Consider the following 24,129-nt stretch of genomic DNA (forward strand, 5'->3'; position numbering starts at 1 on the left):
TGTTGGACAAACAATTTACTAGAAACTGTCAGGTCTATGGCCCATGTGGAAAGTGTTTTCAGATCCCTTCATTCGTTGTGAAACCAAAAATTGACAAAAATATCATCATATCTCTTTATATCATTTCTAACTTCATGCATAATAGGTTAGTGTTTAGTTAATTTAGAAAAATACACGTGCACATACACATGCTCTGTGTGTGTATGTGTAATTCAAAACTTAACTGCTTTCAGGCAGACCTTCATCTTCCTTTCATTAAGATTCCAGTGTGCATAGTTAACTGAATTTAGGTCAAAGGTAGTAACACCACCTCCCTATTACTTGGCAGACTTAGCCTGTGGCGATTGTCTGTATATGTCATAGGTGTTACCTCTTTGTCCTACACTGGATGGGCTAATTACCTGCAAGTGAACTGATCTAATTCTCAGTGCTTAGCTCTTAGTTTTTCCTTTTTAATCCACTCATCTGTATCCTCAGACTAGTGTTTGCTTTTTCATGTCAAGTAACTTTGAGATACAAAGGCAACAGTTATTCCAGAGAAGATTGGATTTTATACATCTCTACCCCCAACCACCACTAGCCCCAGTACTGTGGATGGGACCTAGAGGGTTGTGAATGCTAGCTGGGCAAGCACTCTGCTCCTGATTTACACTGCCAGCCTCTGAGGACAGGATCGCTAGGGAAAACAGAAGTGTTTCCTGTGTGCCTAAAAACTGCATGTGATGAATTGGAAAACAGTTTCCAAGTCCCAGCAACTGGTTAGTCAGAAGACTATGAAAAACTAAAATGTGTTATCTTATGGGGCATGAGTTACAGGGGGAAAACCCTTCCTCATATGATGCACTTACTTGCCCACTGTGGTTTCAAGGTACCAGGAAACCTGTTTTTTATATTCTCTACAATGTATTCTCTACATACTCTATAAGTGTGTTGATGGACTAGTGAGTCCCCAAAAGCAAGTCTTTAGAAAAGAAATGCAAAATGCAGTGCCGTTAGGAGATTATTGGCTCCTCTGGTCCCTGGGCATCCTTCTCATGCTTTGAGGTTGAGACCCTGCTGTGACAACCATCGAGGTTGGGGCACCAGAGGCTGAGCGCTCAGTGCTGATTGGCTGTGTGGGTGGCGGGGGGTGGTGGTGGTGGTGGTGAAAAGTGTCTCTTCCAAGCAGTGTTTCTTATTGTGAGCTCTGCTAGCCTCTCTGAGTGCAGGAGTGCCACTGAGTGCTCCAGAGGCCCTACTGGACCTAAACCCAGACCTCTTTGCTGGCACCCTTTGTGGAGAGCAGCTGGTCTCCATGATAACAAGCACTTCCGATAAACATCATCTGTCCTGTGTGTGATGCTCTTATGTGTATTACTTACACATCACTCTCAGAGCAACAGCCTTTATGAGTCTGGTTGGTATAAAAATAACTAGTCCTGTTATTTGTTAATCATCATAAACTATTAGACGTACACAAGTTTTGTGAGATTTACTAATATTTTGTTGTTAATAGAAATGTAACCCCTTATTGACTAGAGCTGCAGTTATTCTGTCAGGTGCTGTTAAGCGGAAATTCTCTCTATTGGCCAAATTTAAGTTGCTCATTTGACAACTGAGCAACTGGATATGCTGGTTGGTGGAAGGATGGGACCATGACACAGAGGCCCAGTCCTCCCCAAATTGGCATGCAAATACGTAACATTTGTGTTGTATCTTTTGTTTTCACAGTGAGAGAAAAACGCAAGAGTCTCTTCATTAACCATGTAAGTGAAGCTGTCTCCCTGTGTTTTTCATGCTGACTGTACAGTGTAAAAACTTGAATAGCTATGTCTTCGATGACTAAAATGCTTCGTGTATTGTGCCAGTACTTAGAAGAATGTTGCATTGTACTCACACTCCATTTGGCTTGTAACCCTTGGTATTTATCCACAGTCTCAAAGGTTTTTCCAGATTCCCTAGACTGCCATTGTTAATGAGAAGATTAATGTGAATAGTGCCGTACCCAGTACCACACAGGTCCAAATAAAAGCCACTTCATTTTAATTTTGATCCATTCTTTATACTCACTTTCAGATCATTCTTTGTTTCCTTGTAGCTTATTTTCATTTGAATAAACACAAAACCATTTCCATTAGCAGCTATCTGCCTCCTCACTCTCTTTCCTCTATGGAATCCCTGCTTGAAGGTCCAGTAGCATGTGCACATTCTTGGGTGCTCAGAAAAGGATAAACTTAACAGTGTAAAAAGATTTTTGAAAAATACACTCCTAGCACCTTGGCCAGTCTGAGAGATTGTCTTCCCATGGTGTCTGTGCAGGACATATCCCCTCAGATATTTCTTCTTTTTTCCTTGAGCAGTAAGTTCAGCCCCACCACTCCCACCTCAAGGCAAGTTACAGCCACCCCTTGTTTTTTGAGTCTATACCCCTTTGTTTAGGAAGAACTCTGTCCATGAAGTATGGGCCAGTAAAACAGGTAAATCATCAACATAGTGTGCTGTAAACGCTCATGCTGGGGGAAAAACAAAACAAAACAGATCTAAATGACCTCACAAAGCTTTTTTCAGGATTCTGAGACTGTCAGTATTTAAGTATTTGCAGACCTTGAGTTACTTAGTAAAGTTGTGTATTAGTATTGTGTTGCCCACTCCTTGAAAATCTGGACAGAATGTATTTGGACAGAAATCTTGTAAGCCAGGTCTATGCACTCAAGAGTCACCCTGCTGTAGAAAACTGGTGGTTCTTTTATGGATGGGGTGAATCTGTATGTATGTGCATCAGCAGTTTTCTAGGGTCAGAGAGTCTATAGTTTTTATTAGATTCTTAAAATGATTCATGACTTCTTTCCTGATCCCTCAGATTTTGTAGCATTGATGCAAAGCATCTGTCCAATTATATGTCACTAAGAAAAGATGATGAAAATTGCTTTCTTTTCTTAAAGCACACAACGGTGTGAGTGATTGAACCTAATTCTCTAAATCCTTGTTTCTGTTTATTTTCTGCTGGGTATAAGCTTGACTGCTTTCCCACTCATTAGCATGTCTGTAAGGGGTTTGCCAGATGAGAGGTGTAAGCTGAGGAGCAACCATATCTTCTCTGCTTACTGCAGCTCCTGGGCGAGGCAGGTGTACTCCTAGGTCTGACTAAACCTCTGCTCTGATCCACTCTCCTGCTGAGCCTTACACTTTGTGTCTGGTGCATCCTTGCACCTGCCCCAGAATGTGCATTAGGTGGTAGGCTCTGCATCCTGTCTCAGGGTGTCCTCCCTGACTTAGCCTAACCTTTAGACGTCTCTGAAACCTCCCATCTCTGACGGTATGTGCAGTGGCACAGTTCTTGTGATCTCTCAGATGCACTTGTTCCTGTGTAAAAGAAGGATCAGCTACGTGTCTACGTAACAGGTGAGCCTGGAGCAGATGACCCTACGATTGGTGTGCCACAGTGAGCTGGCTGCAGATGAGCATGTCAGTTCTGCATCTCCTGAGAAGAGCCTTGGAGTGTGCCATCCCACTGAAATGCTGCTAGAGTGAAATTACCTGCAGGTTCAATTAGGCGAGCACACCAACTTTTTTGTTTGAGACAGGATCTTGATATGCAGTGTAGACTGGCCTTGGACACAGTAGAGAGCTCAGGCTGGCCCTTGAACTTAAGGAGATCTTCCTGCCTTAGCTTCCCAGGTGCTGAGATTGTAGGCATGCACCACCATGCCCAGCTACACCAACTTTTAGAACACTAAAGAAAGTATAAGGAGTATCAATAATCACTGTTACCTGCTGAAGGTCTCACTGCATGTGCCAGCTGCTGTTTTGATTGCTTTAACATACTTGACCAATGTAGTTAGCACAGTAACCACAGTATTATGTGGTATTCCCATTTTATTGATAGGGAAACTGAGCCATAAATAAGTTAACTGAATAAACAGTGGAGCCATGATTGAGACTTGGTTCTTACTGTGTTTGTCAGATAGTGATACCATCTTTCACAGGAACAGAGATTATTTTATTTGTTTGAAGTTGGAGGACAACAATTATAATTAAATTTTCATAGGACAATCTGTAGGATTTATTTCATTAAATGTGGATTCCCAAATAAAATTTGCAATTCAAATTGCTCTTAAATTTTAAAAGAACAGGTATTCTTGAACCCTGTTTGTTTGTATAACCTTATCATTTTTACTTGCTTTATTGTGAGAGGTGTTTCTTTGTTCTGTCAACTTCCTGGAGAACCTTTTTTACATTTTATTTACTATTTTGTAAAGAACAGTGTTTACTTGCTCTTGAAGTTTCTGATGAACCTACCTAGAACACGTCACTCTGATAACCTATGAAAAAGGCAGTTATTTAATAAGAGAATGACAGCAGAGGATATAGAGAAGCCAGTTAAAAGAATGGGAATGATTACAGAGAAAATTTCTAACATCCTTCAGATGAAGAAAATATGGTTTTTCTGGCTTCTGGTACACATCAGGAAGTACAAAGAGTTACTTTGGGCAGCAAAGAGGCAATAGGAATAAAACCGAAGGCAGGAAAAGAGGGTGGACACCGAACTGGCTCGAGACAGCCAGACGAAACCTAGAGGCTTAGGTAACAGGAGGCTGCTTCCTTCCGCAAGGGTGTATCACAAGTTTTAAAGCTTGAAACCATCTGAGAGTAAACGCGTGGCTGTATCATGGTGCATTGTAAAGATTACAGCATCTGTGTTTTAGATGTAATTAGAATGAACAATATTTATAGAAGAATTTAGTACATTATAAAAGGTATTTTTAAAAATTGGTATAAATGGTTGTATTTTAAATTTGAAATTATTTAAAACTCTGCTAAAATTTTGTTTTTTCTGTGTAACTATTTTAATCCTTTAATGAAAATGTGAACATCTCTGATTAGAAATTGCGGGAACATTGTGGGTGACTGCAACTTAGGGAAGCCTCATACCTTTCACCTCAGCCTGGTTGTTCACTGATGTCCTGCTGCCACCTGGAGACAGCATACCTAAAGTGGACTGATCATTCTGAGAAAATAGAGAAGGGGAGAATATTCAAGCAGGAAAGATCAAGAGGCCAGCTTTCCTTTCTTTGCGTTGGTGAACATGTGCTGTAAAATTGTAAAAGACAAACTGGGGGTGCTATGTGGAATCACCCCACCCCACCCAATGAGGAAGAAAGGCAGAGAGTATCATTGAGCAGCTAAGTGAGAGCCACATTGTTAGCTGGACCTGGAGCTGAAGGAATTCTGCCAGCCAGCTGATTGGGCAGCCTTGGAAAAGTCTTGAGGACTTGGTTTTCTTATCTTCTCAATTGAGTCAGAATTCCTGACCTGCTTGACCCAAAGGAGATACTGAAGGAAAGGTGATTTGCAAACTAATTATAGTACCTTGTAAATATATTGATATTATTATTGCCCATTGATGTTTAGGTAATTCTATTAATTTTCTGAGTTGAGTATCAAAACTGATGAAGTCTTTCTGGGGTTTTTGGTATGGGTTTTTTTTCATATTTACTAAGAACAGGAGGAGTGTATTCTAGGAGGAATATATTTTGTTAAGCTCCTTTTGGGAGTGCTGCCTTAAGTAGCTTTTGCTCCTCTTAAATAGTTGAATTCTGAATTGCTTTCTGCTTTGGAGCTTTTAGAGAGACAGGAGTAGAATTATTTGTAAAATGATGTTTATTCTGGTTGTACTTTTGGTCTGTAAATCATAAAAGTCAAAGAATAAAGTGATTTTGATACAGAAACTGGTGTTTTAAAAATTTGAAACATTACTTTTGCCCCTTGCACATTTGCTCTTTTTGGGGAGAGGGCCTGCATTCTTTTTTTTTTTTTTTTCATGTTGTATTTAATTTTATCAGTATGTGTTTGTAATACATGAAGTTTGCATTGATCTTAGAGAATAGGTTAATGTGCAAAATATATCTTGGTCTTTTTTATACCCTTTATCCCTCGCTTCATTTCTAGATTATCTTTCCTCATTTTCATTATTAATGTTATTATTTCATGTTTATACCATATGTTTATATTCATTGTGGGTATTTGATTCTTAAATCTTTTTACTTGCCTTTAACACCTTCCCAGTTGCAAAAGACCTGTCTTTCTTGTTTCTGTCTATCAAGTCTTTATTTTTCTTTTTACACTTTAAGGAGACTAGCTGGATCAAATGGAATTTGAGTCTAATTTGAGTTCTTTGAGAAATTTCCATGTGGATCGCTGCTCTTCACAGAAGGCACGGTTGTGAGCAGCTGCTGTGGTAGCCTCCATACAGTGTATTTGGAGGGTGAGAAAGAAGGGTAGGGTTTTAATGTCAGTTAAATTTTAAAAGCTAGAAAGATAATGAAATCCTACTTTTATCTCAAAGTAATTTCAAGTGATAAATCACTGCAGCAGTGATTTAGAGTACATAATTTTCATATGTCACTAAAAGATCCTTAGGCCCTGGGTCTTAGAGCACTCAGGCTGCTTGACAAGGATATTGAAATGGAGCAGGTGCTTTGCTTTTTTCCTTTCTTTCTCTACCACAGAAAATCTAGAGATGAAAGTGACAAACACACCATAATGCTGGCACAGATGATGTCAGTTCCAGGAATGCACTGGTAATGTCTATGGAAGACTTTTCCTTCCTCCCCTTCTTTTCCCCTTCGCCTATCTCTCCCTCCTCCTCCTCCCCTCCATTTTGTTTTTGTTCGTTTTGTTTTGTTTTCCCCTTTTGGTGGCACTGAGAATCTAGGGCTTTGCATGCTAGGTAAGTGCTGTACTACTGAGCTGCAGCCCCAGCCTGACTTTGTTTTCTCTTCTGTTTGTTCCTTCAGTCACCCTTCCTCTTTTTCCACTCGTTCCCTCTCCTGATGAGCCACTTGACTCTGGTGTGGTATGAATATAGGATAGCTAAGGGGATGCTGCCTCCTGGCTGCTCTCTTAGATCCTTTGAAAACTTTGACTGGTTAAGACACCCAGCTGTGAGGGTCCTAACCAATGTTAGGGTTCATTTCAGACATTCGTGTCTTTTCAGTGAAAAGTGCTGAAGACCCCATTCCTAAATAAGGAGGCGCGATTTTCCACTGCTCAGACCCTGCGGTGTGTGGGAGAAGGCACTCTTGTAGTCTCTGCCTTCCTGACTCCATTGCTGCCATTTGTAGTTCTCCAGCCTTAGCCTCCCAGCTTATTTTTATATCAATTTTGAATATTCTTGTATCAATTTTTGTATAGACATGTGTTTTTGTTTCTCTTGGCATATACCTAGGAAAATAATTATTGGATCATATTGTAATTCCACATTTAATTTTTTTGTTGTTGTTGTTCTTTTTTGAGACAAGATCACACTATGTAGTGTAGGCTGGCCTTGGGCTCATTTTGTAGTTGATCCCAAACTCACAGGGATCCTCCTGCCTCAGCCTTCTGAGTGCTAGGATTACAGGTGTGTGTCACTATACCCAGCTTACATTTAATATTTTATAAAGTTGCCAAGCTCTTTAATAAACTAGTCTTTAGTATTTGTTTGCTATCCTGTAAATGTGATTTTTAACTGGTACAGCATTAAGGTACATTCTTTCCTCAAAACACAACTCATTTTTTCAGTTTTGAATATTATAAACTTTACTTAGGAGCTATAGCTCTTTGGAACCAGTAGTTTTGACTAATATAACTGCTTTCACAGAGAAATACAGAGGTGTGTTACTTAAGAATAATTCTCCTTGCTTAAGAATAGCAAGAACAGCCAGACATGATGGTGCATGTCTGTAATGCCAGCACTCAAGAGGCTGAGGCAGGAGGATCGTTGCAAGTTTGAGACCACAAGTTTGAGAGCTACAAAGTGAGCTCAAGGCCAGCCTGCACTGCATAGCAAGACTCAAACAAACAAATCAAAAATATGTCATTAGTAGTCCTGTGGCCTGGATTCCTGTTTTCCAGATGTGTTGTGATGGCAAGATTTTACTGTTTTGAACACATAATAGCTGTTCAATAAAATCTTTTACAAGGTATAATCCAACAGTTTTTACATATTAGTGGACCTTGATGTAAGTAAGAAGTTATTTTGTATGTTGGACACTATAAATAGACCAGATAATCTTGTAGCTCTGAAGTCCTACTTGACATGGTCACTGTTTATTTATTATCCTTTTTGAGACAGGGTCTCCCTGTGTAGCCCAGGTTGGCTTTGAACTTGCTTATGTAGCCCAAGCTGGCCTTGAACTTAACACGGATCCTCCTTCCTCAACCTGCTGGGTGCTGGGATTACAAGCACATGTCACCACGCCTGGCTTGGTCATAGTTTATTTTATAAAATGCACATTATTTCAAAGATACAAACTTTTCTCTAGAGATAATCTATGTTTGGGTTTCTCACTAATCAGACTGTTTCCTGTTCCCCTTCTAAGAAGAGTTCGTGGTTGGCCTTATAGTATCCTGTCTGTCTGGGAGTCGGTTGTCATTTGTGGGCAGCTCTTTCCAAGCCACTTATGTGTGCCTGTCTTTTCCAAATGAGGCACTGTCTTAGGCATTTTTATATTAATTGTTGTGTACATTAGGTACAGACAGCACTCCTACCATTTTGTTGACCATGTTCAGTGTTTATAATTATGAGCCCAGGTGCCTCTCCTACTGGCCCCATGAGGGGACAGACTGTTACCTTCATCGATATCCACAGGTGTGGAAACTGAGGTGCAGAGTGTAGAGGCTACCTGGTGACTTCCCCAGGCCCCCCTGGGAGTTTTGGGTGAGTCAGATTGACACCCAAGTGTCTGTTTTCTCCACTTGCTCTGCTGTAGTGCATCTTATTGCTATGTTATTTACTTGCATAGATTGAAACCTAAGTGGAGAGTCTGTGTCTGTCACATATGTAAGTGTAGTGATTTTTTTAGAATCATGCAGCAACTAAATTAATAAAAATTTTTACTAGAAATGAGAACTGTCCAACACACTTAATTAAAAGCTTCAGCAAAAAATTGGCTACATCTTTTAGCAGAGGTGTACATAATTGTGCTTCTGTGCCTTCAGAGGCACAGTGAAATTTAAAGCTGTCTGAGTTAGTGGTAGGGTAGTGCTAAACATCACATTGCTGGAGCTTTTCTCTGCTACACCCTCAAAGAACAATTTAAACCAACACACTAGTCAGAGAAGGAATCAACCCTGAGCTCCAGACCATCTGGTAGAATGATTCTGGGTAGCTCAGCTTTAAAGTGATGCTTACTTCTATAGCTCTTGCAGTCCTGACTAGTAGCATTTAAAGTGATGAAATACCTTGAATTCAAGAATCTAATGGCTTAATACTTAGCAATTTATTCAATTTAGAAATCATTGAAGAATTTGAAAGAGTTGAAAGTTAAGGACCTTGGCTCATCAGTCCTTAGTTCTGGGATATTTATTTGGACTCACAGGAGGTCCGGAGTAGGTCCTTCGGTTTGACTGATTAACCCTCCAGCCCATGGGACTGAGTGTCCAGAGCCCGAGCCCTGACTGTGGCTCACACAGGTGATTTTTTTAGACCATGCTGGTGCAGACAGCACTTGCTTCAGTGTATCTCTCCTGGCTTTCTGACATCATGGCTTATGTTTTCTGAAGGAAAACATATGTTTGCTATTCTCTACCACATTAGTCTAGAAGGAATTTCTATCAAAGGAAATTGAAATCCCACAAGAAATAGAAGTCAAATGTTATTGTCTGTTTGCTTCATTGGGAATATCTCTAAAAATTCATTTACATATGTATTAGTTACTGATTTTTTTGTGTGTAACTATTGTATCTGTTAAGGTTTTTGTTTGTAGTAAATTTTTTCAACTGTGAGGAAAATGTGGTAAGGATGTTCAAAGCTTACTACTCATTTTAATACTTTTAGATTCTGATTTTTAATACTGTTAGATTCTGATTTTTTAAAACGTTTTGTAGGATTGCAGTGTAGTTGCTACATGAGAGTAAAAAGTTTTTCTAATTCCTGTGGATTGTCTCAATGACAATGTTGTGATATGTTCATAGGAAAATGCCATGTCAAAATTGTAATTCAAGTTGTAACTTGAACTTTACAGCCTTTCTTTATGTCCTTTCCTCACAGTGGTGAAATGGTCTGAAACAGTTTGAGAGCGAGGTATTCTACTGAAAGCAAACTGGTCTCCTTTCCTAACCTGAATGCTATTTTTATGAAACTTCTTTGGAGAATCAGAATGGTTTAGTAGTGCAGTGCCCTCTAGCTGTGATATTTATATCATTGTTTATGCACTTCTCAAGCTACTGCATGTTTTCATAATTTTATTGCAGAGAAAACATATTAATTGAAAGTAAATGACAAAGTATTAAGTGGGCCTCTGGTCTTTAACTGGTCTTAAGGTTTCTGTTATTAAATTTGTGAGCTGTGTATTCCCAGCTGTGGTGAGGGAGGGGAGGTTAAGCACGTGATTTTATGATTTCTAAGGGATTAGTGTTTTGGTTGCTGAAAATGGCAGACTGCCAACAGAGCATCGAGTAAGTGGTAACTTGGTTGTATAATTAGATTTTGTTCTGCACTGATGTTAAGTAATTGTGTTTCTCAAATAGTTGTCAGAAAACTGCAGCATTCAGTCAGGTGATTTCAGTGATAACATAAATTGTTTTCTTTACCATAAACTTTCTCCACAGAACTGAAAATGTACAATTTTGAAAGAACAAGTAACAAGAGTGCATAAGAATACTACTAAAGGTCATCCATTTTCATAAGTGTCAGATAATCTTCAAAATGCGTTTTGTCCTTAATATAGCAACACTTCATTAGTTCTCATGCTGACGTTTAAGCAGGCTAACTAGATTTTAATTAATCTTGGTTGCATTTTTATAGCCTCCAAGTCAGCCTTTTCCCAGGGGTATATAAATGAGTACAGAGGATTTTCATCTTGATCGTAGTGCATAAAGCTAAAATGTCATCTTTATTATGGGTTTTCATTAATGCAGTGAGCAGTATATTCCATGCTTTTCCTACGTTTCAGTACCAGTAATTTTTGTGGATTCTGAAATGCATTCTTTGATTCTTGGTTGTAGACAAAGATTTACTCTTTTCCTAATGAGGAAGATATGGGAATGGGGTGGAAGAACAAAAAAATCCTTTTTAATAAAATGTTTTTGTCTTGGTGGTTGTGCTATACACATTTTTCCTCTGTGATCTAATTGCAGATAAAGGGAAAATGATGTTTTTGGAAGGATTTTGAGCCCTGTATAATTAATTGTCTTTGTCTTACTGACATTGCTTTCTAGCATCCTCCAGGACAAATAGCAAGGAAGTACAGCTCCTGTTCCACGATCTTCCTCGATGATAGCACAGTCAGTCAACCAAACCTCAAGTACACAATTAAATGGTGGGTATACAGACTTATTAAATGCTTATTCTATGCCTTACCCTGAAGACCTGGTTCTGGGTCTAGGAGTGATAAGATTGGCAGGAAAGGTAGAGGGAGTACTGAGAATTCTAGAATTATCAAAAAGTGACTTTTACATTAAGATGTGTGCTATTAAGAATATTTGTATGTATTACTACTTACTATAGAAGACCAATGTTTGAAATCACTTTAAATGTAGGTGATCTGAAGTAAATCTTAATTTTTGTGTATGCTTTGTGCCCTTTTGTTTTGGATTGAAGCGGTCCTTCCACAATTCTTTCTCTAAAGAGAGCATTGGCTCCCATAGTCCTGAAGGAAACCCGCTTCACATGTGACGGGAGTGCCACCTAGGGGTGAAAGATGTGATATTGGCCTTCTCACCTGCAGTAAGGTTTGAGTACAAGCCTTCTGTGTGGGGTCTTTAGTTCCTTTTTACAAAATGGAGTCGAAGGGGGAGTCTTTGCATCAAGTCCTTTACCCTTTGGAGAAATTCGTTTCCTTATTTTAAGAGGTTTCACTGTAATGATCCCATCAGCACTGAGATAGCAGCTACCTTTAGTAAAGATCGTATGTGATATGCTAAGATCTGGGTTCAGCTGCTCAGCTGTGAAAAGTCTTGAATAGTTTGCCTCTGCTATACTTGTTTCAGAAAGTGCACATTTAACAACCATATATTACCATATGAAAAAAGCATTGACATTTCTAATTATAAAGTATTCTGTTTAAATATGCTGAGTTTTCAAACTTAGAAGTCCTGTTCTGAATGGGACTCCTTGTGATAATCTTGGTTGTAGTTAGTCAGGCAGTGAGGACTATAAACATCAATAGATCTTTCAGGGAGAAGTTGGAAAACAAGATCCCTTGGGTGGAGGGTTCTGTCTCTCCTGTTGTGTGACATGCTTCTAAGATCTAGATAGCAATGTATCCTGATCACCACCCTTCGACTGGAGTTCACTGCTAGGTAATGCTGAAGAGGTAGCTCCTGGAAGTATTTTGTAGATAAATCGTTAGGACTACGAAAGGTTTGGAAAACCCTGAAGATCAGGGCACTTTGTGACTCTTGGCACCTGCTTGACCTATTCTTTTAAGCTTCTAAAGCTCTTTCATTCCATTTATATTCAGCTCATCACCTTAAATGCTTTTGAAAATGTTATTTGCTCATTATTATTTTTAACACTTAAATCATTTGAATGAATAGATCTAGAAAGAGAAAGGTTTAGAAGAATCTGAGCTTTGTGCTAGAGCAAGATTAGCCATTGTCATATAATGCTGTAGGCAAACATCTGAGCTCTCTGGAATTTTTTAGTATGTGCTGAAACCTCTGAGCTTGTGCCTCTCGATACATTCTCACCATGTTGGTTTCCTGGACGAATGCCAAGTTTTATTTTTTCATTTTAATAAAATAAAAGGAGATATTAATAAAGAAAATGTAAAAATGGGGCTGGGGATTTAGCTCAGCGGCATAAGCGCTCGCCGGGCAAGTACGAGGTAATAGAGTTTGATACTGATACCTCCAAAAAATAATGTAAAAAGGTACTGTTTTGTAGAAAAAGCAAAATTCATAACAAAATTTTAGAGAATAACAGTAGTTAATATGCTGTATATCATAATTTTAAAACAATGGTCAAATGTTACTCAGAGAAGAGATCATAGCCAGAAAGCTTTACAGGGATGAAACATATAAATAATAGCATTAAAGTTTCTCTTCAGTGAACTGAGAAACTGGTAGTATAAATGTGAAAAATTAGCATATAGTAAAATATTTTTTTGATTACTTCCAATATACATATCTTCACAATAAATAGATTGTCGTATAAGAGAAACCATGTGGTATTATGTATCTCATTTCATTTAACATTATGTTCTCAAGTTGTATCCATTTGTTTGTGAGTGGCTGATGTTTAGCTTTCTTTATGGCAGAGGAGTACTCCATTGCAGCACAATAAATACAGTGAATAAATGTGTAATTACCACATTTTCTTTATCTATTGATCTGTTGATGGACATATGTGCTATTTCCAATGCTATTATAAATTGTGCTACTGAAAACATGGCTATGCATGTATTACGTAAAACTGTGATTTTGACTGGTTTGGAAAGATACCTAGAAGGGAGATAGCCAGGTCAAGTGGAATTCCTATTTAGAATATTTTGAGGAGTCTCCACACTAATTTTCATAATTGTATTACATTTTTACTGACAATATAGAGTTCCTTCTTCTCCATGCACATACCAGCATTTGTATTATATACATATTTTATGATGATAGCCATTTTTTCTGGGTTAAGAGAGTATCATCATATAGTTTTTAATTTTCATTTCTCTAATGGCCAGCAATGTTGAACATTTTTTAATGCATTTAATGGCCATTGGTACTTCTTTTTCTGAGATGTATCTGTTCATTTCAGCTGCCTATTTTTTTCTTTTTTTTTTTTGTAGTTTTACCGGTACCAGGGATCGAACTCACGACCACACGCTTGCAAGGCAGACGCTTATGCCACTGAGCTAAATCCCCAGCCCCCAGCTGCCTATTTTTTGATTAAATCTTTTGTTTAGGGGGTTTTAATTTTTTCAGTTGTTTTCTACCACCCATTCATGATTTAAAAACCCTGAAGAAAATAGATAGAAGGACCTTGACTCAATCTGGTAATAGCCATTTAAGACCAATCTATGGCCAACATTATATTCAATGGGGAAAAACTGAAAGCTTTCCCTCAGGAATAAGACAGGGGTGTTCATTATCACCACTCCTGTTGAGCATAGTCCTAAAAACATTAGCCAGAGCAGTCAGGCAGGAGAAATAAAAGGTATACATACAGGAAAAGACAAAGTCAAAGTGTCATTATTTGCAGTTGAATAAATTCCACCAGAAGACTCTTAGAATTAACAACAAAATTCAGCAATATAGCAGGATTCAAAGTAAACCCATAAAAATTACTAACAGTACTGTATGCTAATAGTGAACTCACTGAGAAAGAAATTAGGAAAACAGTACCATTCACAGTAGTGTCATGAAAAGTTAAATACTAAAGTAAGGAAATGGAAGACCTTTAAAGTAAATATTATATCACTCTGCAAAAGATTACTGAAGAGGATATTAGAAAATGGAATGATAATGTCCTATTCCTAGATTGGCAGAACCACAATAATTAAAATGACCATGATTCCAAAACTGATTTTATGGATGTAACATAATCCCAATCAAAATGCCAACAGCATTTTGAGATATTGGAGAAAAGAATCATAAAATTTATGTGTTAGTAGAAGAGATGTGGAATAGCAAAATCGATCCTGAATAACAAAATCAAAGTGGTAATCATCACAGTTCCAGCTTTTAAGTTATATTACAGAGCTACTGTGGTTAAAACAGCATGGTACTGGCAAAAAACAATCATGTGAATCAGTGAAACAGAATAGAGGGAGCAAAAACAATGCCAGACATATTCAGCTGTTTGATCTTTGACAAGAAACAAAAAATACTGCAGGAAAGGTTACCTCTCCAATAAATGGTGCTTGGAAAATTGGATATCCACATACAGAAAATTTGAGTTTAGATCCACATGTCTTACCTTGTACTAAACTAAAATCAAAATAGATCAGATTTAAATGTTAAAAAGAAACAGTCTGCTGGAAGATGAAACAGATACAACTGTTGAAGGTATAGGCGTAGGCAACAGCTTTCTGCACAGAAGTCCAGTGGTACAAGAAATAATACCAAGACTCAGAAGCTTTTTAATCATATCAGATTAAAAACAAAAGAAATAACCAACAGAGTGAAGAGACAGCCTACAGAATGGGAAAAAACGTTTTGACAGCTATTCCTCTGACAGAAGACTAGTATCTAGTATGACAGTTTCTTTTCTCCAGAGAACCAGAGCAAAGTCTGATATAGCCAAATAGCTGTGTTTTAATAGAAGCTGTAAGGATAACTTTTTTGCCACCTGCATAAACTTTAAGACAGAGTGGAAGGATCTAGCCAGTTTATCAAAGAGGAAATTAAAAAAAGATTAGGCCGTCTCCATGTAGTTTTAGTTTTATTTTTTAAAATATTAAAGGTGGAGTGGGAACAAAGAGCAGGTGCAGGGCCTGCCTGGCAAGTATGGATCCTTGAGTTCTAGTCCTGGTAGGCACCCCCACCCCCATCGTATTTTCCCAGAATAATTTTAATGGTTAAAAAATGTTAACAAGGATAAAAATAGGCTACAGATACTATATTTGGACAAACGGATTGGTTTTTTTTTCCATCATTCTGTCTTTTCTCAAATTTGTGTAATGAATATATTGTGCTTTATAGCAAAAAAAATTTATTTTTTAGAAAAGATTCTGGGTAAAGAAACGTTCTTTAAATTCAGACTTTTTAATGTTTAAAATCTTGTTTTATAGTAGTATTACAAGTAAGTTACAGTACCATTTTATTTCAGCAAGTAAATGTGTAAGTTGTATAGTTGGCTAAGAAATTATTGATTTAAAAAGTAAGAAAAACCCTCTGTGGGTGATAGTCATTTTTCTGGTAGCTATAAAGAAACCACTAATTTTCTGTACCAGTAGGGAATGAGCTGGAAATTACTAAAGGTATTTAGTATACCATTTACCACCTTTTTTTTTCTTTTTAGAGTGTATATTTTACAAGAAAAGAAAGCTTAAAATGTCATAGTAATAACAGTTTATGTTAAGTATCAGTTGAAGTTCTGTGTTTAGAAAAAGATTTAGTAACTGCTGAAAAGGAGTACCAGATTGCTTTCATTTGAGGAGAGCATTTTCTTGATCCGCATTCTGAATGAAATGTGACTGTTCAGATGGATGGTGACTTTTATTTAAACTGAAATATTGATATTGTGACTGATCACAGATATTATTGAATATGCTTATGAAAGATTGAACCTCTATTTTATTTTACAGTGTAGCTCTTGCAATATATTATCACATCAAAAACAGGTATGTGAATGATTAATTTGTTCTAAAAATAGATGAAATTCTATTGTGCTTATTTTTTCCTATTATTTTCTGGTTGCTGGAAATTTTGCCTTTTATCTTTGTATCTTATTTTCATAGAATTTCTAATGATAACAGTGTAGTTTATTAAAACTTTCCTGGTAAATATCAACTGCTTCTGAATTAGAGGACACCAAATGGGTGTTTGTCGTTGAAATCAACAGGACAGAACAAAGCTTCTTGATAATGTTAAGCTGCTTCTTCCTTACTTTTCTTTAATTAGTTTAAACATCCTTTTATAACATGTTATTTTAAAATTTTGCTGTATGCAACTTTAATATGAAAAATATAGTTTGAACTCATTCAAGGAAATTTTGATATCTATTTAAACATAAACTTTTAATGTACTCAAAATCCTCTCAATAAGAAGTATATTTGGAAATGACTTGGCAAATTTAAAAAGTCAACAAAAACAAGGAATTTTTAAAAAATTACCTCAAGAATGTTACCTCAACATGAAACACATAAGAATACATTTATTTATTTGCTTTTTTTAAAAAACTCAACGTCCAATCATTTGATTCAAGCCTGGGATATTAAACCACTTTTATAATTCCTCTTTTCTAGATGCTCCTCCACACACACTAGTAGTGAGAAAATTTCAACATTTGCAAAATACTGACTGTTGATTCTTTCAGACTGTGACTATGCTTACTCTACAGAAGTTATTTTTAGTCGTTTGCTTTGAATTTTCCAAAACAGCCTCTTAATTTTCATAAAAACACAGGCAATCTTACTGCAGTCATATTTTATGTGAGTACTATGATATTTTATATATATGTGCATAAGAAGTACAGCTGGTGTGATCTAGTTTGGGAATAAGCGAGCCACCGCCACGGAGCATGGATCTCACCTGTGGGTTCATACCGCCTGCAGGCTGTTCGCAGACAGTGAGTTCGACTCAGTGAAGGGGAGGGGGCAGCAATATGGCTCCTGGCACAGTGGGAAACCAACACCTAGACAGGAATTTTGTGAAATAATTTCTTCTGTATTGTGTTTTTAATTGTGCTTGAAATTCTTGAATATAAGAATATACAAATGCTATCGCTTTAGTGCCTTTAAACTAAAAAGACAGTGAAAATACATATTTTGTCTTTTGCTAATTTCTGTGGTAGTTCAAACTTCTAAAATATTTAAGCTTAAAGTAGTAATAATACTGGTAGTGAACTCAGCAGTACTCTCACACCCACCCACCATCACATATACTGGGAATTGAACTCAGCCTCTGCACTGAACTTCATCCCCAGCACAACACACACATGCTGCACACCTTTAAATTTTGAGATGGGGCCTTGCCAGGTTGCCCAAAGCTAGTCTTGGACTTGAAGTTCTAATGTATTTCTTTGTGGTGTTGTGTTTTTGTTTTGTCTTGTCTTTTGGTACTGGGGTTTAAAGCCAGAGTCAGGTACATACTAAGCTTGCTCTCTATACTGAGCCGTATTCCCAGCTCAGGATTTTTGCTTCCTCAACTATCACAGCTCCTGATACTGATTTAATCATAGTTGGTAATGATTACAGCCAACTTTAGTAAGTGCTTACTCAGACTACTCTTTTCATTCTTTAAATACATAATCTTCTATAGCTTTAATAGCTTACAGCTCCATAGAGTAATAGTAATGGTACTTTAATTTTACAAATAAGGCACAAAGAGATTAAATAGAAGCTTTAAGATTATATAAGGAGTACATTAGGCAGTTGGTAACTAAATCCAAGCAATCTATCAACCAAGACCTTTAATCATATTGCTCTTCTAGATTAATGGTGATAAGCTAGGTCAAAAGTGAGTAGAAGCCAGGCATGGTGGTACAAGCCTATAATCACAGAATTCTGGGAGGCTGAGGCAGGAGGATCCCAAGTTCAGCTCAAGCAATTGAACAAGACATTTAAAAAAAAAAAAAAAAAAAGAGCGATACTGGGGCTGAGTGACAGTGAGTGTGAATGCCCTGGATTTGGTCCCCAGGGACGGGGTAGTGGGGAATGAATGGAAGTAGAGAAAGTCCAACTAAAAATGTGACCATCTATGAACTAGCAGCATGGGAAGGGAAGGTCTAACTGTCCATAAAGCTCTTCCTCAGTGAAACATGCATGGCAAATCCTGGTGCTGATTGGCAAGAGAGTAACATGAGACAGGTGGTGCTGCCCACCAGAGTGTATGCAGCTTTTCATGGAAGTCCACAGGAATAGTCCATTTTGCAGGAGATAGCCTTTCCTAGTCTAGTTCAAGTTCTGAATCTTCATTTCTCTTTGTAGTCTCCATTTGCGTTGTTAAAATTACTTCTGGTGAATGTTTCTCTTCAGGAAAATTGAGCAGGACCGTTGGCTGCCTAAGGCAGTAGGTTCTCAGCTGGGCTTATAGTGCTTGTGAACCATGGAGAGGCAGTAAGGAAGGTGAGGGAATCTGCTGATTGTGAGAAGGAGCTGTTGCTAAAGGAAGGACAGCCGGTGCCCCAAGGAGCTGTCCTTACGCTTTTGTGTTCTGCTGTTGGGTTGAGCCTTTCTGCCACTTGGATTTGTCCCAGTCTTTGCTACTGTGTTCACACAGGCAGGAGCAGTTGGGCACAGGGTCAGCAGCCAGAGGTTTAATTTCTATTGTGCAAATGCAGGAATGAAAAGCAAGCTGCTTTGTTAGATTTTTTTCTTCATATTTACAGATAGTAAACATAGCACAAATCATTCTTTTTGAGGAGATGAATGTGTGCTAGGGACAAGTCTGTCAGCCTTCTGATGTTCTAAGCCTAGCTGATGCTGGAAGCACAAACCTGAAACGACTATATATGCTGTTACCCAGAAGTAGTGGCTTCCAGTTTGGGTTTTTAAAGAAAAAAATTTAGGAAAAACTTAAATTACACAAGATGAAAATAGCACTTTCAGCTGGCAAATGCAATGGTTCCCGCAGAGCCTGGCAGCTTAAGGCAGTACGCAGACAGTGACCCCACCACTGGAACCAGTCTGGTGACAGCTGGCCATGCTGTCATAGACTCATGGGTCAGTAAGTGAAGCTTTTTTTACTTTGACCAATTGTTTTTCAATAAAAATTTGTGAAACTCTTTAATTAGTTGAACGGTCAAGCTGCTGTGAACATTCCCAACTGATCTCCAGGATCCACGAATGATCGTTCTGAAGCTCAGACTTCTTCTATGTCAGCTGCAGTGTGATTTCAGTTTATACAGATCTGTTAGCATTTGTTTAGAAGTAGTATGTTTAAAGAAATTTAAGTCTTTGCTTAGATTTAGTTCATATGAAAACTTGGAAAATTAAAATCGAGATTTTTGTTTAAAATTAAATGTTTTGGTTCCAAATGTTCATTTTAGGCCCATCCAGCCTATGAGCTGTGTGTAGTCCTGGACAGCAAGTGCTATGGCCCCTCAAGATTATAAATTTCACCCTTATTGCAGTGTTTTCCATGCCTGCTTTGTGCAGTGTTTGAGTGTGGACTATTGTATAATAGCAATGTACTTCCCCATTGCTAGGACGAAATACCTGACACACACCGTTTAAAAGGAAAGAGAGGTTATCCAAGTTTCCTTGGATTCAGCTGGCTCCAAGGCAGAAATGGCATGGTGAGCAGGCCTGTTAGAGAAAGCTGCTGGTAACACGGCGGTCAGGAAGCAGAGGGAGAAAGGAGGAGCCTGGACAGGAACATGGCCTTCTAAGTCACACTCCCAGCAGCCTGCCCCTCTTAACCAGGCTCCACCCCGAATGGTAGCGTTCTGGGCACATTTTTAAATCTAACCTTTAACAGTGCAGTTGATGAGGGAACTCTGTACAGAGGAGCACACAATGTAGTGCTGGCTCCACCTCCCAAACCCAGTGTATGTGTCCACACTGAAACTCACAGATGCATCAGCATTGTATACACAGGCCATATGGCAAGTAAACACTGCAGTTACCAATGGCAGCTTGTCTGTGGAGACACGTGCTGTTAGTAAATTAGGTATGTAAGTTTTCTTATTTTTATCTTGATCACATGTTATTTTGTTTTAGTGTTATTAAAAAATAAAGGAAACCTTGGTCATATCATTTTGTTTTACTGTTATAATATTAAAAAATAAAGCAAGTTTTGTTACTTGTATATATTAAGTATGTTACGTATTTTAACAGCTCCTCTGTAGTCAGTGTAGTTCAGGCAAGCCAAAGGCTCAAACATCTATGCTTTATTTCCATGAACTAGTCAAAGAAAGACAAGCCATTATTTACCAGAAATCACTCTCTTAAATTTAGCACTACTTCTATCTCTTGAAATAAAGTTGAGCAAAATTATATTTTTCTTATATTTTGAATGATACTCATTATTGTAAAGAATAAACTCCATTTTCTACTATTCCCTTCCTCCCTGCAGGGACCCAGATGGAAGGATGCTCTTAGATATTTTTGATGAAAACCTTCACCCTCTTTCGGTAATCTTCTCTTCATGTCATGAGGTCATTTAATTTGCTTTTGCTCCTATTGGGTGTCTAGTCATAAGACAGAATTTCCTTCTGCAGAAATCCGAAGTGCCACCAGATTATGACAAACACAATCCAGAGCAGAAGCAGATTTACCGGTTTGTTCGGACACTGTTCAGTGCTGCACAGCTGACAGCTGAATGTGCCATTGTTACCCTGGTGAGTACATTTGGGTTGCTCCTCTAGTTCTAGAGTAGAGGCATAGAGGATCTTCATCAGGGAACACTGTGGTGTACATGTCATGGTTTCTTTTGTTCTGGGAGAATGTGTATTTGAAATGATTCTGCTCTTCAGTCCTCATCTAAACTCATTTATGAAATCACATTCATCTAATAAATACAGGAATGTTGAAACCAAGTAAGTAAAAACAGTTGGGCTAAGGAAGACTAAGAAGAGTCAAGGCTATCCTTCGTCTATTAACATCTGGTTTTCTTCATTCATTCCTTACAGTGATGTCAAATGACATTAGTGAGCTATGATGAATATGTAACATCCTGTATGAACACTTATGTAGGAAGGAATGTTTATATTGCAAATGATTTTTCATTTTTATGTAATGTGTCTATAAGATAGATACTCAGATAATATGGAAACACTCTGCATTTTAAGACTTAAGACAAAAAAAGAAAATTTGTTTTTAGATTTTACAATTGGACTATTTAGGTCAAATTTCCTTTAGGAGTAGAGTAAACAGTGCAACCCACTCTCCATGACTTTTTGTGCACTGGAGCTTTGTCTGAGTGAGCAACCTTCCTTAAGTGATCATTGTGTAACAAATTATACAGGCAACCTAGGAACTCTTGTGTCCATTCCACACTAAGAGCTGTGCCTTTAGGCTAGTTCGACAGTAAACATGTTGGCATATGCATCTGCTCATCCATATGTTTATTCTTTCTCACTGAACTTGTAGTCTAAAGGTAAAAACAGATGTTCAAGTTATCATTTGGTAATTTAGAATGATTATAGGTTCTAAGGTTATAACTGAGAACTATATTTATTTTGTTTCTCAAAAGGATTTCAGGTTTTTGCAAAAATACAACAAAGCAGTAAGTTTGAGACTTTTATGTAGGTAGACTAGTCTGAAGGGAATCTGTGCATGAAGGAGGACAGAAGATACATGAGAAGAAACCACTGCTGAGAGTAGTACTAAAGTTCATGCCATGAAAGAGATTTATTTGGAAACTACTGTAATGGAAGGCAGAACGTTTTTCTTTTTAACCTTAATTCCTGTGGAAAATAAGACCGAACTCTGTTTGCTTTTGGTATGCCTCTGTAGTATGACCAGCATTTGGAAAGCAGCCTGACATATATACGCTTAATAAATAATTATTGAATATGGTACATGGTGCTAACTTCCATGGGGTTGATGGGGTTGATGTACCTCACATTTTGCCTGAAACATAAGGAGCATGCAGTACCCACTTGTTAACTTTATTTCTTACTCCTGTACAGTGGTATCTTGGTTCATGAATGCTTTTGTTTGCAAAAGTTTATGAGCAGAAGCATTTGGCAGAATTTGTTTTTGTTTACTATCTCTTGTTTTTGGTGATGAACACAACTGCGGCCATCTTTCCTATACAAACACTAACATGGCCACCTGTGTTGGTTACTTTTCTCTCACTGCTGAGATAAAAATACCTGACACCCAAAAATAACAAAAGGTTTATTTAAGCTTACAGTTTGTGGAGGTTTCAGTCCATAGTCAGCTGACTCCAAGGCAGCATGGCATGGCATAGAGGCAACACTTTAAGGTGGCAGAAGACAACAAAAACAGCAAAAGCAAAAAAGTGGGAAAGAGCAAGCTTCTTTTCCTCACTTGTATTGTAGGCAGGCTACCTGCCTTGGGCAAGTGTGGCATTCACACTGTCTCCCTGCCCTCCTCTTGCACTACTCAGGACATTTACAAAGTGAGGACCTTGGTTCCCTGCTGAGTCCCTTAGTTAAACTTCTGAACTTCTTAAGTTGACATAGTATCAACCATTACACCATCTTTTCCAGAATCGTGGAATAAATTAAGCTCTGGAAATACCACTGTAGTTTTATAACTGCAGAACATCATCACATGTTCTGCAGTTCCATTGCTAATTAAAGTAAGCTTTTGAAGGCATAGTAGTGAAGATGTTATCTTTGGGGGCATCACATGCTTGTTACCACAAAAGTGATTCTATCTAGAGAGTGGCAGTAATGGGAGGAAGGAGTGGTAGTAATTACTGGGACGGAATCAGGCAAAAAGTAAAGAACACAAGTGGGTGGTAGAGTGAGAACTAACCAGTGAGAGGCGCTGTATTCTCCTTTTTCTCTCTTATTTTTTTAATGGCTTAGTCAATAGATTAGCTTCTTGTTACGACAAAATGCCTGAGAAACAGCTTAAAGGGGAGCAGTTTCGGTTCATGACTGGTGCCATTGCTAAGGTGAGGTAGAGCATCATGTCAGAAGATCACAGAGAGAGGGAGGGAAAGAGAAAAAGAGAGCGAGGGAGAGAGAAAGAGCGCCTCTCCTTTCTTTTTGTTCACGTAGAGGTGCTTAGGTTATTGGATAGCCATCACATAGCTTAATTTCAGAAGTGTATTCATCACCTTGGGAAGAAATCCTTTGTTCTTTGGCATTATTTTTTATTCCCAATTCCTACGGCAGGCCTAGAAGTCAGTAATACATTTTCGGCCTCTGTAGAATTATTCGTTCTGGGTATTCCACGTACTTGGAATAAACTTAGGATTTATGATTGGCTTCTTTTACTTAATATGTCTTCAGGGTTCATCTATGTTGTAGAATATATATAGTATTTCATTCTTTTTTACTGCTAAACATTTCATTCTATGAATATACTACATAATGGTTAGCCATTCATTAATTGGTAAACATTGAGGTTGTGTATACTTTTTAGCTCCTATAAACAGTGTTTACATGAATGTCTGTGTTTTGTGCAGGTATGTATTTTCACTTCTCTGAACACGTGTCTAGGAATAGGGTTGTGTGGTCATAAGTAACCGTGTGTTGAGCACTTTGAGGAGTAGACTGTTCTCTGAAGTGGCTGCACCATTTTACATTTTCATATGGCAGTGTACAAGGTTTCTAATTCTCTGTATCCTATCAAGTATTTTTAACACTTGTTATTGTTTGTCATTTTACTTTAGCCAGTATTTAGTTCACATACAATAGTGTTCGGTAAAATTTTGTTTTTATTTTCAAACTGTACATCATGTAATGAACAGGACTGCAGTCATTTTTCCTACACAAACATAAATTGTCCATGTTTTTTCCAAAATCATGAAACAAATTGTTTGTGAACCATTGTAAAGTATTATTTCACTATAGTTTTGATGTTTAATTCACTAGTGTTAGTGATACTGAAATTTTCTTCATTTGTATATTTTCTTTGGGAAATTATT

General features: G+C 37.8%; 1 protein-coding gene across 4 annotated transcripts in view; it reads left to right on the forward strand.

Annotated features, from left to right (window-relative positions):
* Window positions 1-24,129, forward strand: part of Ccny (cyclin Y) — a 203,463-nt gene that overhangs the window by 149,097 nt on the left and 30,237 nt on the right. For all 4 annotated transcript variants that reach the window (XM_063253663.1, XM_003468619.5, XM_063253664.1 and 1 more), the window contains 5 exons: window positions 1,711-1,745; window positions 11,182-11,282; window positions 16,203-16,238; window positions 20,635-20,692; window positions 20,780-20,899. In XM_063253663.1, coding sequence (XP_063109733.1) covers window positions 1,711-1,745; window positions 11,182-11,282; window positions 16,203-16,238; window positions 20,635-20,692; window positions 20,780-20,899 — 350 coding nt within the window. The remainder of the gene's footprint in view (window positions 1-1,710; window positions 1,746-11,181; window positions 11,283-16,202; window positions 16,239-20,634; window positions 20,693-20,779; window positions 20,900-24,129) is intronic.

This window comes from Cavia porcellus, unplaced genomic scaffold (assembly GCF_034190915.1).
Source record: "Cavia porcellus strain 051 isolate PalLab524CR breed Dunkin Hartley unplaced genomic scaffold, mCavPor4.1 scaffold_7, whole genome shotgun sequence".
Taxonomy (NCBI): domain Eukaryota; kingdom Metazoa; phylum Chordata; class Mammalia; order Rodentia; family Caviidae; genus Cavia; species Cavia porcellus.